The 16,715-nt window shown below is 48.4% G+C and overlaps 1 protein-coding gene across 3 annotated transcripts in view; it reads right to left on the bottom strand.

Moving 5' to 3' along the window:
• ST3GAL2 (ST3 beta-galactoside alpha-2,3-sialyltransferase 2) overlaps positions 1 to 16,715 on the bottom strand; it is an 84,340-nt gene that overhangs the window by 32,683 nt on the left and 34,942 nt on the right. For 2 of the 3 annotated variants that reach the window (XR_009537240.1, XR_009537241.1), the window contains exons 3-8: positions 15,095 to 15,288; positions 11,324 to 11,503; positions 9,691 to 9,736; positions 9,269 to 9,388; positions 7,708 to 8,416; positions 4,885 to 4,978 (exon numbers count right to left, since the gene is read on the bottom strand). Coding sequence is in view for 1 of the 3 variants with exons in the window: in XM_060131902.1 (XP_059987885.1) it covers positions 8,243 to 8,416; positions 9,269 to 9,388; positions 9,691 to 9,736; positions 11,324 to 11,503; positions 15,095 to 15,288 (714 nt within the window). In the remaining 2 variants the exon portion in view is untranslated. Of the gene's footprint in view, positions 1 to 4,884; positions 4,979 to 6,048; positions 8,417 to 9,268; positions 9,389 to 9,690; positions 9,737 to 11,323; positions 11,504 to 15,094; positions 15,289 to 16,715 lie in introns of those variants that run through there. The other variant, XM_060131902.1, reaches the window with a different exon arrangement.

Raw genomic sequence — 16,715 nt, 5'->3', positions numbered from 1 at the left:
TAAATAAACAACCACAAGAAATCAGCTCTGTGGAGACAGAGGAAAACAGACGAAGAAAAAGGTGTCTACTAGTATGTGATTAAACACCACACTTACCTAATTTTCCTTTCCAAGAGCTCACTGAATTTATCGGGAAGGAAAGAAAAAGGTATAAACTCACATGGACAAATAAAATGGAAGCAGTTACATTGGAAGAGGGAATTTAACAAAATGTTTGGAACACACAGAAAAATGAATGAAAAAGCTCCAATTTTTAGTAATACAAGGAACTATATAGAGCATGAAAAAAATTCCAATCCAAAAACCAGCTACAAAGCTGATAATATTCTGTTTGAATATATCAAAGAACTACTACTTTTAGGGTTTTATTTTTAACATTTAGCTCTGATTCACTTGGCATTTTGGTGAATGGTTTAGGCTATGGATCTAATTTTATCTTTTTCCAGATGGTTATCTAGTTATCCCAATAAAATTTATTTAAATATCCATCTTTTCCTAAGTGATTTGAGAGGCCATCTCTATTATAAACCAAATTTCCATTACCTAGACTTGGGTCTAGGTAATCAGACTAATGAAAGAGAATTGAGTATCCAGAAATACTCAAGTGAATATGGAATGTCAGGGCGGTGGTCACCTTCAGGGGAAGGAAGGGGGCTGTGCTTGGCAAGGAAGATGGAACAGGGAGGCCTCTGGGGTGCTTGCACAACCCAAGTGGTGGCTACATGAGTGTTCATCTTAAAATAATTCATTAAGGAACCGCCATACTGTTTTTCATAGTGGGTGCATCAATTTCAATTTCCCCCAACAGGGCACAAGGGTTCCCTTTGTTCCACATCTTCACCAGCGCTTGTTATCTCTTGTCTTTCTGATAACAGCTGCTCTAACAGGAGTGTGGTGATATCTCATTATGGCTTTGATTTGCATTTCCCTGATGATTAATGATGTTGCATATCTTTTCATGTACCTGCTGACCATCTGTATGTCTTCATTGGAGAAATGTCTATTCGTATCTGCCCATTTTTTAATCAGATTGGGTTTTTTGCTACTGAGTTATGTGAGTTCTTTATATATTTTGGTTTCAGGTTTTACATTTAAGTCTAATCCATTTGGAGTTAATTTTTTTGAGTGGTGTGAGATAGGGGTCCAGTTTCATTCTTTTGCATGTGCATACAGAACTACCATATGATCCAACAATTCCACTTCTGGGTACACATCCAAAAGAATAAAATCACTGTCTTGAAGAGACATCTGCACCCCCATGTTCACTGCAGCATTATTTACAATAGCCAAGACATGGAAATAATCTAAATGTCCATCAACAGATGAATGAATAAAGAAAATGTCGTGCATATACACACAATGGAATATTATTCAGCCATAAAAAAGAAAATCCTGCCTTTTGCAACAACATGGATGGACATTGAGGGCATTATGCTAACTGAAATAAGTCAGATGGAGAAAGACAAATACTGTATGGTCTCACTTTTACATGGAACCTAAAACAACTAAATTCACAGAAACAGAGAGCAGATTGGTGCTTGCCAGGGTGGGGGAACGGGTTAAGGTGGTCCAAAGGTATAAACTTCTAGTTACAAGATAAAGCTCTGGGGATGTAATGTACAGCATGGTAATTATAGTTAACAATATTTTACTGTATGTTTGAAAGTTGCTAAGAAAGTAGATTTTGAAAGTTCTCATCACACACACAAATATTTTAACTATATGATGTGATGTGTTAACTAATCTTATTGTGGTAATCATTTTGCAATATACACACACATAAAATCACTATGAGTATACGTTACATACATATATAACTTTCTATGTCAATTGTATCTCAATAAAGCTGGAAAAATAAAATTCTAGCTTTTCCAGTTCTTCCATATAACATGTTCAATTACCTCTTTTTTCTTCAGTCCATTTTGATATCCAAATGGCAGTGGAAATTGCTTTTCCTTTACCACAGGAATTATATAATTCTATCTATTTATAATCTATAATCTATATGTATTACATAGTATTCCATCTTTGCTTTATGAAATAAATGTCCATTATGGAGCTTTTAAAAAATAATAATTCATGAAGCTATATATTTTTGTACATTTATTCTTATGCTCTTTTCTGTTTATGCATTATATCCTACAACAAAAATAGTTTTTTTTTTTTTTTTTTTTTTTTGCAGTACACGGTCCTCTCACTGTTGTGGCCTCTCCCGTTGCGGAGCACAGGCTCCGGACGCGCAGGCCCAGCGGCCATGGCTCACGGGCCCAGCCGCTCCGCGGCATGCGGGATCCTCCCGGACCGGGGCACGAACCCGTGTCCCCCGCATCGGCAGGCGGACTCTCAACCACTGTGCCACCAGGGAAGCCCCTGACTAATACATTTTTAAATTAATTTTTAAAAACTATTTTTGGGGGCTTCCCTGGTGGCGCAGTGGTTGAGAATCCACCTGCCAGTGCAGGGGACACGGGTTCAATACCTGGTCTGGGAAGATCCCACATGCCGCGGAGCAACTAAGCCCGTGCGCTACAACTACTGAGCCTGTGCTCTAGAGCCCGTGAGCCACAACTACTGAGCCCGCGTGCCGCAACTACTAAAGCCCGCACGCCAAGAGCCCATGCTCCGCAATGAGAAGCCACCGCAATGAGAAGCCCACGCACTGCAACGAAGAGTTGCCCCCACTCACAGCAACTGGAGAGAAACCGTGTGCAGCAGCAAAGACCCAACACAGCTAAAGATAAATAAATAAATTTATATTAAAAAAATGTATTAGTCGGGACTTCCCTGGTGGCTTAGTGGTTAAGAATCCACCTGCCAATGCAGGGTACACGGGTTTAATCCCTGGTCCGGGAAGATCCCACATGTGGTGGACCAACTAAGCCCGTGCGTCACAACTACTAAGCCTGTGCTCTAGAGCCCGTGAGCCACAACTACTGAGCCTGCAAACTAGAGCCCGCATGCTGCAACTACTGAGCCCACATGTCGCAACTACTGAAGCCCGCACGCTCTAGAGCCCATGCTCTGCAACAAGAAGCCACTGCAATGAGAAGGTTGTGCACTGCAACGAAGAGTAGCGCCCACTTGCCACAACTAGAGAAAGCCCGCGCGCAGCAACGAAGACCCAATGCAGCCAAAAAACAAAAATTAAAAAAACCCATCATTTCAAAACAATGTCTTTTAAAAAAAAATGTATTAGTCATGTACCCCTATGCTTCAGAGCAGCACTATTTACAATAGCCAAGACCTGGAAACAACCTAAATGTCCATCAACAGATGAATGGATAAAGAAGATGTGGTACATATATACAGTGGAATATTACTTAGCCATGCAAAAGAATGAAATAATGCCATTTGCAGCAACATGGACGCAACTAGAGATTATCATAGTAAGTTAAGTAAATCAGAAAGAGCAAGACATATACTGTATGATATCACTTATATGTGGAATCTACAATGTGACACAAATGAACATATCTACGAAACAGAAACAGACTCATAGACGTAGAGAACAGACTTGTGGCTGCCAAGGAGGAGGTGGGGTGGGAGAAAGGAAAGATTGGGAGCTTGGGATTAGCAGATACAAACTATTATATGTACAGAATGGATAAACAACAAGGTCCTACTGTATAGTACAGGGAACTATATTCAATATCCTGTGATAAATCGTAATGGAAAAGAATACGAACAAGAATATATATGTAGGGCTTCCCTGGTGGCGTAGTGGTTGAGAATCCACCTGCCAATGCAGGGGACACAGGTTCGAGCCCTGGTCTGGGAAGATCCCACATGCCGCGGAGCAACTAAGCCTGTGTGCCACAACTCCTGAGCCCACATGCCTAGAGCCCACACTCCGCAACAAGAAGCCTGCGCACTGCAATGAAGAGTAGCCCTCGCTCACTGCAACTACAGAAAGCCCACGCACAGCAACAAAGACCCAAAAGCAGCCAAAATAAAAAAAATTAATTAAAAAAAAGAATATATATGTATAACTGAATCACTTTGCTGTATAGCAGAAATTAACACAATATTGTAAATCAACTATACTTCAATAAATTTTTTTTTTAATGTAGTAGTGATTGGGGCACCATCTTTAAAGAATTCTGGTGGCTGTTATGTGAGGGTCAGAAAAGAATGGATCTCAGCCTGACAAAGACGAGAAAGCCGTGCCTCCCTACGTGACACAGGGAGGCACATTTACCACAACAACCCAGTTTGTCAATTAGAGTTCTGACGTATAAGTATTTGGGACAACAGTTAATCGACCATTAAGGTCCCCAGAAGTAAAACAGATGCTGGGCAGTCCTCTAAGGTACTGCTTGATGTGTATGGGAAGGAACATTCTAGGAGTGCCGAGAAGAAACCTGAGTCACAATGATGGGAATTTTTGGCTTCTTACCCAGTTCCCAGACCTAATCAGGTCACACACCTGGAGCCTTTTTCAAGGCGATCTCAGGGTCCTTTGAGGAACTATTCTCTGATGTAGCAGGTATGTAGTGTGGCTCTTCCCCCAAGCTTTTCCCGAGGAAACTATTTCCTGGAGTGACAGTGCACTGGGGAAAGGGAAATACCCAGACCATCAGGAGTTATCAGACACTGGCTCTGAGACCCAAATGCCAATGCAGTCCAGCTTATTATGAGAGTTGGAGCTTACTATGGCTAATGATAGATGGAGCTCTGGTCCAAGTCCATTTAATGGTGGGTCCAATGAGACCACAGACCCATTTTAAGGTAATTTCCTTAGTTCCAAAAGGAAAGAGAGATATTTACTACCTGGCAAAATCACCATATTGGCAACCAGACCCGTGGAGGGAAGGTGATTATGATGGGATAGGCCTAATAGAAGTCCCTGGAACTATCTCCAACATGGTAAGTCAAATTCAATACCACATTCCAGCAGGATTTGCAGAGATTGGTGCTGCCATCCAAATTGAGTTATGGAAGGGTGGGTGACTTCTTCCTCGTTTCATTCACTCACCATCTGAATCATGGAGAATGATAGTAGTTTATTGCAAAGGTAAACAAGTGGCAATGCTAACCTGTGGTTCCAGATGTGATATCTTTGCTGAATCAAAACAACACAGTCCTTGGCCAACATTAAAAAAAAAAAGACACATGATTTGGTGAGACTCCTGATTCTGGAGGTAACAGGTACAACATCTGGAGTGCTGGTCCCACAAAGTGTGGTGACCCACAACCCATAAGACTGGGGCCCAGATAAGAAACAATTCTCGGAAGCCCAGGCTATGTGTACGTCATCCGGACGCTGGACCTTATCACTCAGCCAACCAAATGCTATTGGAGAGTGTCTGTGGCAAAGAGAGATGTCATATGGAGCCTATGGCAACTCCAAATAAGAGAATTACAGCCCAGAGTCCTAGGGTTTTAGAAAAAGACCTATGCCCTCCTCCACCAAAAAGTATTCTCCATTTGAAAAGCAACTCTGGGCTTGCTCTTGAGCATTGACAGAAACTGGATTGCAGGACACCAAGTGACTACAGACTCTAAGAGAGATCCATCGTTGAGGCCCACATTATCTGATCCACCAGACTATAAAATTGTACATTCAGTGGCATTCCGTTGCATGACGGAGGTAGGCTTGAGTGGGTCCAGACAGCCCAGTTAACAGCACAGGCAGTTACCGCAGACCCCTGTGGCACCAGCTCCTACCATTCTGCCAATTCCCTGCCAACCCACACCTATGGCATCATGGGAAGTTCCACAGAACCTGGAAAAGGAGGGGAGAAAAGCCCCATCCTGGTGCCTGCTGGATCTGCATGTTGTGCTGGCGCCTTGCAGTGGACAGTGTCTGCCCTGCTGATCGACTCAGGGGCCCTGAAGGACAGTAGTGAAGGCCACCCTCCCAGAAGGCATAGCTGGCAGTTGGGGGTTGGGAAGCCTCACGTATAAGGAAAGGGTGGGAGTCGTGCCCTCCCCTCCTCACATCCACCCACAACAGTCTTAGCCATTACGTAGTCACAACTTCCCACTGACAGATACACCTTCTTTTCACCAGCAAACACATTTCAGAACAAACAAACGACTATATAGTTTCTTTGCTCTTTTTAATTCAGAGAAAAAGGGAAGAAAATAAAACAACATTTGTTTAAGTAATTGTTGTAGAAAAGATCTGGGCCGGATGCTGGGACCTACCTCTTCCAGAATGGGGATTTATTAATGTTTTAAACAAAACAAAATCCAAACAAAAGAAGAAAAAGGAACAGAAAAGAAATAAATTATTCTGCTCAATACTGTTTGGCATATTGCATTGTTTTTTCATCTTTTAAACACTCAAAAGAGCCTCTTCAGGAAGCACTGAGATGAGACTGGCAAGAATAACTGGTACCTTGACTCTCTAAAATGACAACAGGAGGTGGTGAGAGAGGCGTTCCACTAAAGGCTCCCCTAACCCACAAACATTCTTTACTCCTCCTACTTCTGGAACTGGGAAAGGACAGACTCAATCTAAGTTCTCAATATATTAACTTTTAGGGGTGCCCACTGCCCTGCCCTAACCCTCTAATACACTCCCCTGCTGGCTACTGTTCCCCCAGCCAGCTGCAGGAACTACACCATGGCCAGGAGGCTACCAGGTGGTATCAACTCACCAAGAAAAAAGGGTGGTTTTTGTGTTCGTCACTGTTGGGAAGGGGGATCCTTTTAGTGGTTTGGAGGCTTCACAGAAGCCCTTTCACGCCTCCTACACTTCCCCAACCTTGAAAGGTGAGAACACCCTCAGCAGCTTCCTCTAGGGACTTAAGCTGGGTTCAGTCATGCAAGTAGCGTCCAGCTGTAACCTCTGGTTGTTAGCTTCGCAGCCCTTCTAGAGCTGGAAATGGATAGTGGGTTAGAGGGAAAAGGCAGCAGGTGAACAAGGGGGAAGGGATGTGTGGGCAGGGGAGGAGGCATGCAGGGGGCAAGTCTACTCCTCCCCAGCTATTTGCATGGCCAGCTTACTATTTGCAAAGAATCTGTTGGTCAGCCACCCCTAGTAACTTCAGGTTAGCTAAATCATGAGCCCAAAGCATCTCCAGCCTTCTTTCCTACGTGTTGTTCCCTTTCCCTAGAGCCAGACAAAGGGGGAAGGGCGGGGAGCAGCAGTGCCCCAATCACAGGGCAAGTTTTGATTTTTTTTTTTTTTCTCCCAGAGCAACAAGTAGGCTGGGGAGGAGGCCCAGGACCTAGGGAGAGACACTTAAAAAAGGTTGTGGGCGAACAACAGGGGCAGAGAGTACACGTAAGTGTACCTTACATCTGATGTGACGGGGCTTCCTTGTTTCCTGCCCTATTCTTTCACCTGTGTTCCAGAATTAAGCCCTAGGCGAATTCCACCCCCAGCAAGACGTGAAAACAATTCTAGTTTTCTGGTGAGACACTAAATGCCATGGTCAGAAAGGCCATTCCATAGGGTGGCCAAAGGCGGGAGGGGAGGAGGCAGGAGGAGGGGACCCCCGTACCCTCTGGATTCTCACCGCATTTCTTTGGTGGGTTTGCACTCACCCATCTGCGCCTGACCGATAAAGGAAATGTGAGGTCTAGTTCTCTCGGAGGTCCAGAGCGGTTTGGGAGGGCTCTAACTTTTCCCCTGGGGAAAAATGCGCTCCTTGGAAACCACCTGACCACCCGCCGACCTCCCGAAAGCCTCCGCGAACGCCCCTCCGCCACGAGGGACCACCGGGAAGGGGAGGCCGGGCCGCTACTGTCCCTCACCTTCCCCACCGTTTCCTCCTCCACGCCCCCTGCGGGGTCAGACCGGCCGGCGACTGAGCCGCCTCCGCCCGAGCCTGAGGAAAGTACTTCTCGGGGCCGGAACAAACTTCTGCTCCTTTGAAAGCGTGAAATATCGATAAAATCCTACCCAAAAGCATACGGGAGTGGGGATTGATCGGCCGCCGGCCCGCCTCCGAAGGCCATTGATTGGAGGAGACGGGCCCCAGCGCCGGAAGTTCTCCTTGAGTCGCATGATTGGCTGTGAGAAACAGAGGCTCCGGCCGTCGGCAGCGCTGATTGATGCTAGGCCCAGCCAGCGCCCAGAGTCTCGTGATTGGCGGAGGATAGCCGGCGCTCGCTAGACTGAAGCATGATTGGTCCAGACTGCGGCGGCGTCGCTCCCGATTGCCTGCTGACGCCCAATAGAGCGCCGCGCCCGCGCTTAGGCCACCACCCCCGGGCTGACTCTCAGACCCGGCTGGAGCGCTTGCCAGCGCTTCGCGGAAGGGCCGGAAGAGTCACGGCTGGGTCGGGCTCAGTTCCCTCGGTAGACCTCGATCTTGCTGGCCTTGGCCAGCATGTCGATGATGTGGGCCTCGAAGTCGGCGTCATGCACGCCTGTCTTCCGGAACTCGCCCGCGTACCGGTTATTCTCCCAGTAGTGGTGCCAGTTGCCCCGGCTGTCGGCCCCGAACCCGTACACGTTCACCTGCGGGGGAGGGCGGCGCGGGTCACCCCAAGTCGGGGACCAGGGAACAGAGGGCGCGGAAGAGCCTCGGGTCGTGGTGCGGCAGGAGAGGGGAGCCGCGACGAGCCGACCCCAGCCAGAGGCCGGCAGCTCATCAATTTACAGCGCGCAGTTAGACCGGGGACACCCAGCCCTGACGCTAAGGACACAGTCCCAGAGGGAGACTTCTGCTCCCTTCCGGTTCTCCTTCCAACCACCCTCTGATTACATCAAGAACACCTCAGTTTGGGGCTAGTCTGTGACAGCTCTCCAACCCTTGCTAATTTTTTTTTTTTTTAATGGAGTACTTTTATTGAAAGCTGGTCAAGTACCCAGTACCATACACTGAAGAGTTTACTGGCAAAAGTGGGTGTGCTGGGCATGAGCACTACCGTGTATGGCACAGTAGCTCCCCCTGCTAGAGAGATGGGCTCCTTGAATGATTAACCTCCATTTTTAACACAGAGTAGGCCTGGGGCCCACAGCTGTGGGAGACACCATCCTGCTGAAACTTAACTACTTAACTACGTCATTTCCATTCCATTTACGTTTATGCTTATTGTTTATGGCAAGTAATATCAATTATGGTAGTAGTATTCAATTTCCTTTTTAAATAAATTTAACGTTTCAATGAAATGATTTCAGATTTGGTAAAATCATGAAAGTAGTTAAGTCTGGGAAATGCAGATCTATACCTTACAACCTAGAAATTGGGGGACTGAAAGCCACTTTGTTTCTTCCTGCAAAAACACATTCCTCTTGAGGCACTGCTAAGCCCCAACAAGGGCAGACTCCCTCTCATCTATGGGTCCCGCTATTTTATCAACTACCCACCTCATCACACACATGCAGAGCAAAGAAGAGTACCAGCATCCCCGTGGAAGGGTACCGCCCGTGATGCTCTGTCCACCTGTCGTGGATGTACTTGAAGAAGGCTGGGTTGTAGATCTGGACCTGAGAGGAGAAGGTGTAATGAGCACGTGAGGGCTTCTGGGGGCCTGGAGGCTCAGGCCAGGCTCTGAGCAGCTTCTGCCAGTTCCTCCATGCTTGCCAGTGGACCTGTTCATCAGGGTTCTCTGGTTCCTGCAGCCTCTGTGTGGGGTCAGGCATACCAGCAGATGGGCACTCTGAAGATTCTAGAAGGGTTTGGGGGGTATCTGAACCACAAGACCAGGCACAGCACAAGTCAGGTCTGCACTGTTTCCTCTGGGGTGGGGATGAAGAAGCGGGGGAGGAAGCGGGAGGAGGAAACTTACCTTTTCTTTGTCCACTCGAAGGAAGGACTTCACTGGGGCATAGGTGCTGAAAGCAGAAAGAAAAATAACACTGAGGTGGCTCCATGGACCCAGGGATGCCTTTTCTCCCACTGAGGCCCAAGTGATGACAGCCTCACGACAGGCTCCCCTGCTTCCAGACTGCTGTCGCATAGCACATCACTGCAGTTCCTCGCTCAGAAACCTTCAGTGGCTCCCTATGTCCTTCAAGATGAAATAAGGATGTTTTAGACAAGCACTGGGGCCTTCCATAACCCAGCCCCAACTTTTCTTCCCACAAGGCTCTGCTGTGATCATCTCACACCCACCATGTTTGTGCTCTTACCTCTGCCCACAATAGCCCTCTTGCTACTCTCCTCATATTTGGCACAAATCCTTCCTTCCCTATTAGTCAGCCATGGTGCCTGTAACCTACACTCCCGTTTCTGAGTATTCATGGGACTTAAACTCTACAGCACTTATTTTAGCCCTTATGACTCCCAAACGTAAGATAAAGTCAGAAAACTGTAACTTATACTTCCGTGTTTAAAAAATACATGGTGACAACAGGCAAAAGGTGGCAACAATCCAGTTGTCCATTGACAGATGAATGGATAAACAAATCTGGTATATCCATACACTAGAATACTATGCAGCCTTTAAAAGGGATGAAATCCTGACACAGGCTACAACGTGAATGAACCCTGAAAACATTATGCTACTGAAATAAGCCAGACGCAAAAGGACAAACACTATACGATTCCACTTGTATGAAGTACCTAGAATAGTCAAATCAGAAACAGAAAGAATAGTGGTTATCAGAGGCTGGCGGGAGGGGGGAATGAGGAGTTACTGTTTAGTGGGTACAGAGTTTTCATTTGAGATGAAAAAGTTCTGGAGATGGGCTGTGGTAAGGTTTGCGCAGCCATGTGAATATACTTAATGCTAATGAACTGTGTGGTTAAAATAGTATATTTTGTTACACGCATACATTTTTACACACACACACAAACCTTGGTGAGACAGAGAGTAGATTAGTGGTTGCCTAGGGCTGGGAGGGAGGAGGGGTGGAGGGAGTGGGGGAGATGGCCAAGGGGTACAGGAGTATCTTCAGGTTATCTTCATCTTTAGAACATGCATGTATTCTAAAATTACTTGTGGTGATGGTTACACAACTCTGTAGACATACTAAAAGCCCCTGAACTGTACATTTTCAATGTGTGAATTGTATGGTATGTGAATTATATCTCAATAAAGCTGTTAAAAAAAAACTACTTGGTGAATTGAATTTCCTGAGGTTCCCAGCTGTGATTGGGCAACTGCCTCCAAAGAAAGTTCTCAGAAGGCAGAGCTCCCACAGTAGGAGCTACCTCCTAGAAAGGAGACCTGGAAAAGTGTCCTTCTCCACCTTACTACCACCAGTGTGCTGGCTGCCACCATGCAGGGAGTGACCCAAAACAAGCTGTGGCCTCAGCTAACCACTGTTTTGGGCCCTCCCTACCACTGTTTCTCTCCTCACCTGCCCCTCTTGGCCAAAATATTCAATTAAAGGAATTCTAAGATCCGTTCCCTGGACAACTCCTCCCAAGGTGGGCCTGTCACTCATATCCCACTTCCAGCCAGCAGAGGAGCTCACAATCGGATCTGCCCTGTGGACAGGGCGCTGGCGATCCACAGTAGGTCCAGGGCTTTGAAGGGCACCAGCACGAAGCTGACGTTGGCGGGCAGGTTCTTGGCACTCTCGGGGTACATGAAATGGTGGGTGGTTCGGCTGCCGACATCCTGCTCAAAGCCCACGGTTGGCGCCTGATTCATCCTGCAGGGACAAGAGGGTGGCGTGAGAAGACACCACTGTGGAAACTGGTACAAGAGTTTTAGAGGACAGTTTGTTGCTGGCCATCAAACATGTAAATAGGTGTGCACTTATCCAGCAATTCCATTCTTAAAATTTATCCTATAAAAATGGTTGCATAAGTGTGCAAAGGATATCCACTGCAGTATTATTTACAATAGTGAAAAGGAAAACCAATCAAACAATAGAGAACTGGTTAATACATTTTGGTACATTCATGTAACAGGATAGCATGTAGTCATCAGAATGAACAAAGTAGATTTACATGTGCTGGTAAGAAATACGTCCAAGAGCTATTGAGTGAAAAAAACCAAGTGGCGTGAGGAATCTCACTTCTTTCCTTTTAACACATATCTTTTGAATACCTGTGCAGTCAGAGGAAATTACAACACAGAAAAGGAAAACTGAAAATTAGATAGTGTGATTCCATTTTTTGTGAAAGAAAAAAAAAAAGAAAGGATAGAAGGAGGGGGGAGAGAGAGAGAGAAGGGAAGGAAGAAAGGAAGCAATGAAGTAAGGAGGGAAGGGAGGAAGAATAAAAACTAACTTTTGTATAAGAATAGAAAAAAATCTGGAAGAGTATTAAAGTTTTAACAATGGTTACTCTTAGGGAATGGGATAATTCACTTTTTAAAAAAAAATATGTTTTATTTTTAGCTGCATTGGGTCTTTGTTGCTGCGTGCAGGCTTTCTCTAGTTGCGGTGAGTGGGGGCTACTCTTTGCTGCGGTGCGCTGGCTTCTCACTGCGGTGGCTTCTCTTGTTGTGGAGCACGGGCTCTAGGTGCGTGGGCTTCAGTAGTTGTGGCACGTGGGCTCAGTAGTTGTGGCTCGTGGGCTCTAGAGCACAGGCTCAGTAGTTGTGGCTCACGGGCTTAGTTGCTCCGTGGCATGTGGGATCTTCCCAGACTAGGGCTTGAACCCGTATCCCCTGCATGGGCAGGCGGATTCTTAACCACTGTGCCACCAGGGAAGTCCTGGATAATTCACTTTTTAGTGCGTACATTTCTGGGGTTTTTTTTCCCAATAACAAGCACATATTACTTTTTTTTTTTTTTTTTTTTTTTGCGGTACACGGGTCTCTCACTGTTGTGGCCTCTCCCGTTGTGGGCCACAGGCTCTGGACACGCAGGCTCAGTGGCCATGGCTCACGGGCCCAGCCGTTCCGCGGCATGTGGGATCTTCCCGGACCGGGGCACGAACCTGTGTCCCCTGCATCGGCAGGTGGACTCTCAACCACTGTGCCACCAGGGAAGCCCCACATATTACTTTTATAATTTTTTTTTTTTTAAAAAGAAAAGACAGCCTTTCACAGCTTACAGCTCACCTGGCTGTTCTGTCCTCTTCCCTAGAAGACATGGAACCAAGACAAGAAGCTGAAGCACCCCTTCGGCCCCTGGGCAGATGGCTCAATTCTGCCCATCCCAGCCACCCTGTCCCTGCACTTTAAGTTCTTGTCTCCCTTTCCACTCCAAGGCCAAGAGGGATGCCCGCGTTCTGACAGAGCCCACCCTCAGCTGTCCCGGGTTGACGTGCAATGTGGGGCTGTCTCTCCTCTGCTGTCTTAGAAGAACCTGGAACCCCAGAGCAATCTCCCCCCTGCCCATCCCCCAGGCCGTGACACACAACTTCTAACTCCTTTCAAGTGGTGCAAAACACAGGATCAAAGCTCCCTTTTTTTGGTGAGCATCTTAAAAACAAGTGATCCAGCTTTAAACAAAAACCTGTTGGCCTTTTCTGTTGTGACGCATTGTGAGAACATTCCTATCTTGTGTGGATCACAATTCAGAATCATACCATCTAGGCGTGTGACTGTAACCTGGGCCTCCACTGGGGACACAGGGATCTGGGAGAGAGGGAGCAAAGTCTCCTCTACATGCTCTCCCAGCTTTTTTATGCCCGTTCGAACGTTCCCTGTCCATAGAGCGGCCAGCACCCCCTAGCTGGGCCCTGTGTCACAGGGGTTCCCCTACTGGCTGCCTCCTGCCCATCTCCCATTGATGGCATGATGTGGTGACAGTGTGTCCAGGATGCCTGCCCCTCCCCCCTCCCCCCCCCACTGGTCGCTGTGCTGTACCTCATGCCTCTCTGGTTCCCTTCCCTTGAGGGACTGGAGGGTACTTTGGGCTGGGAAACCAGGAGTGGCCTGATTTGGAACTAGAGAGTGAGTCTGTGTTCTCAGCCACTTCAGTTCCATTCTGCTTCAAGCAGAAGCCTAGAATCTTTCCTACAGCACCAACTGTGCTCTGGCCCCCGAACAGGGATTAAGATCCTGCCTCTCTTCTCCCAAATCCATTTCTTTAGAATTGCCAGTCTGCCTACCATCTGGGTACCCCTCTGATGTCTTGGTCTTTAGGGTTCAGAAATACTGTCTCCTAGAGGGGATGAGAAGTATTTTTCCCATTCATTAATAACAGTTTGCTGGGACTGCTACAGCTCCACACACAGTATTGGTCCTATTGTCACCAAAGCCACAGTCTGGATCTGCCTCTGCCATGACAGCCCTGGGGTCTGTGAGGAACAGAGCAGGAACAGAGCAGTTGGAGAGGAAGCCTTAATGGGGACGGTGTTTCTCAGCTGGTGGCCGTGGATGCCTGGATTTGGCCTAGCATCCCCCTCTCCCCCCACCCCCCAACCATTCTCAACATGAGAAAGGTTCTGCAAGGAATGTTAAAAGCCTCAGAGACATATTGCTGCCTTGGTGTTGCTATGGAGACAGCAACAGTTTCTAAGACAAAGCCCTTCCCCCTGCCTCCTGGGAAACCTGGTCTTTCTGCAGTGCTCATCCTAAGAGATGCTTAGTGAAAACTGGGCATTTTCAGTATTTTTACTCTTAGAGCTCTTCCTCCACCAAGGAGTGGGATGGAAGGATCCCCACTGTGGCATTTCCTGCCGCAAGTCTAGGGAGATAAGTCTGAAAACACGGAAGTTCAGAAGCAGAATGAGCAGCCCATGTCTGGGTCACAAATCTACCTCTAGTCCCTGCTCACGCTCGGGCTCCCTGCTCCTGTCTTCGTCTGGAATGAGTGCCCTCCCAGCCCTTCTCTGTTCCTCAACGCTGGGCACAGACGTCTGTAGAATGAATGAGCCCCTGCACAATCGAAATGCTATGAGGTAAAGGTTAAGGGATGGGAGCCCAAAGCAGGCACCGACAGCTCCTTTTTCTGCCCAGGACGCCCCTCCTCTGCGAGTCTGCCAGAGGCATCACCTGTGGCTATTAAGCAAGACACTATTTTGGGGCCCACACTCCTGGCCCAACTGCTAAAAGGGACCAGGCAGGTGAAAGGGCCTCTGGGGGGAGTTTTCACAAGACATCAGCCAGGAGCCTAGTTTCAGCTCTTCGCAGAGGCATTCAGAGTTGGAATGGGCCTCAAGCAAAGTTCAGAATGACAGTTCTGCCTCCTCATCCACCCCGACAAACACAAGCGAGAGACTTGAGCCTCTGTCACAGCACCCCTGGCAGCTCCCGCTCCTACGCGGCCGCACAAGGCCAAGGAGGCCAGGGCCCCCTCCTGGAGGCCGGTCCTGGGTCCTGCCTTGAGCTCCCTGGGACTTACCTCATGATAAAGTTGTGCCCGTCCACATCCGGCCCGTAGCCAGAGCCCCGCAGGTTGCCCGAGTTCCCCACCACAGCACAGCGCCGGCACCGGCGGGGGTCCCGGAAACGGTAGGGGTTCTCGCCTGGTACTATCTGGAACAGCTTCTCCAGCACCTCGTTGGTGTTGTGTGACTTGAACTGAGGCTGCAACATCTGGGGAGGGGAGGGGAGCGGAGGGGAGAAGAAAGCAGGAGGGGTGTGATGGGGAGGGAACTCCCGCCTGCTCCCTCCCTGCCCTCACCCTCCAGTGTCCAACCGGCGCAGGCCTCCTCCCCGGGCTGTCACGGGGCGGAAATCCTCCCTGAGCAGTAAGGACCTTGTTCAACAATAGCGAAGTTTCCCTACTGAGACCAGACCAGGGAGGGCCCTGCTTTCGGGAGTAGCTCTAAGGTACTGGTTGGGCTCGGGGGGGTCAAGGTGCTATTCAACACCTTCTCCAGGGGTCTGCAGGCCTGTGCCACGAAGCAGAGAGGCCCCTGCTCTGCTGTCCTCTCGGGGCAGCTCTTAGTCTCATAGTCATTTTGAGGTGCAGTTAATGTGGAAGGCCCCGGGGAGCTTCAGGGGCTTATTCCCAAGCAGCCTGCAGGGGGCGCCCCTGGGACTCAGCCTGAAACTCCAGGCAAGATCCACAGGATATCCGGAGCCCTGAGCCCTGGGGAAAAGGCAAAGAGGCACAGATATTCTTTCAAAGTCAGAACAGCTGGAATGAAACCGGTCCCCTGCACCTCCCACCACCAGTGATGCAAGAGACCATGAAATGAGGCCAGGGCAGCACTTAAACGCCTATAGTGCCAGGCAGGTAACGTGCAGGAGTGAAGAGGCAGGTGGGGCCTACAGCCAACAGGAGCTCCCATCGAAAAGGGGTGGCTCCAACCAACTGTCGCCTTGTGGGATTGTCAGCCCAGAAGGACCAGATTTTCTGGTTTCTCAAGAGAAGCTGAAAAAACAGAGGTCCTAAATGATGGTAACTCATGCAAATAGTTTAAGAACACTGAGTGAGCTGGATTCAGCCCCTGGGCCACCATCTGTAAGGGCTTTAAAATGTTCTGTGGTCCTAGCGGCAATGCTGTGGGTTTGCGGCTAAGCAGGAGCTACTCAGGGGACAGAATGCATGGAGGGGATGGGTGGGCCTGCTTCTCTGCCTCTTCTCTGAGCACAGGAAGGGCCCCTGAGCACAAGAACATGAACTCAGTGTGGAGAAGCAGCTTAGCCCTGAGACAAGAATTTCTAAGTTCACAGCGAAAGAGGGTGGCTGTGGGGAACAGCAGAGAGGTGGTTCCGGGGCTTAAACAGCCCTGAGTTCCACCCCTGTGAGCAGGGGGCCTGGCCTGCCTCTCGGTCCACCCCTGCCCAGAGGCCTGTTCTGGCTCCTCGTGGCCACCACTGAGACCTATGACCAAGGCAAGCTCAGGGCACTCTCTGAACCTCGATCTTCCCTGTAAAATGAAGGGTGTGACTATGAGCAACGGGCAGGACCCTTCAAGGGCTCCAGTCTGACATGCGAAGGGCGTGTGTGGCTCCTGGTGACTCCTGCTCTGTAGACTCCCCATCCTTAGGGACTCTGAGAGTCCGGGCTGGGA

This window comes from Lagenorhynchus albirostris, chromosome 19 (genome assembly GCF_949774975.1).
Source record: "Lagenorhynchus albirostris chromosome 19, mLagAlb1.1, whole genome shotgun sequence".
Taxonomy (NCBI): domain Eukaryota; kingdom Metazoa; phylum Chordata; class Mammalia; order Artiodactyla; family Delphinidae; genus Lagenorhynchus; species Lagenorhynchus albirostris.
This window is presented reverse-complemented; position numbering and strand designations above follow the sequence as displayed.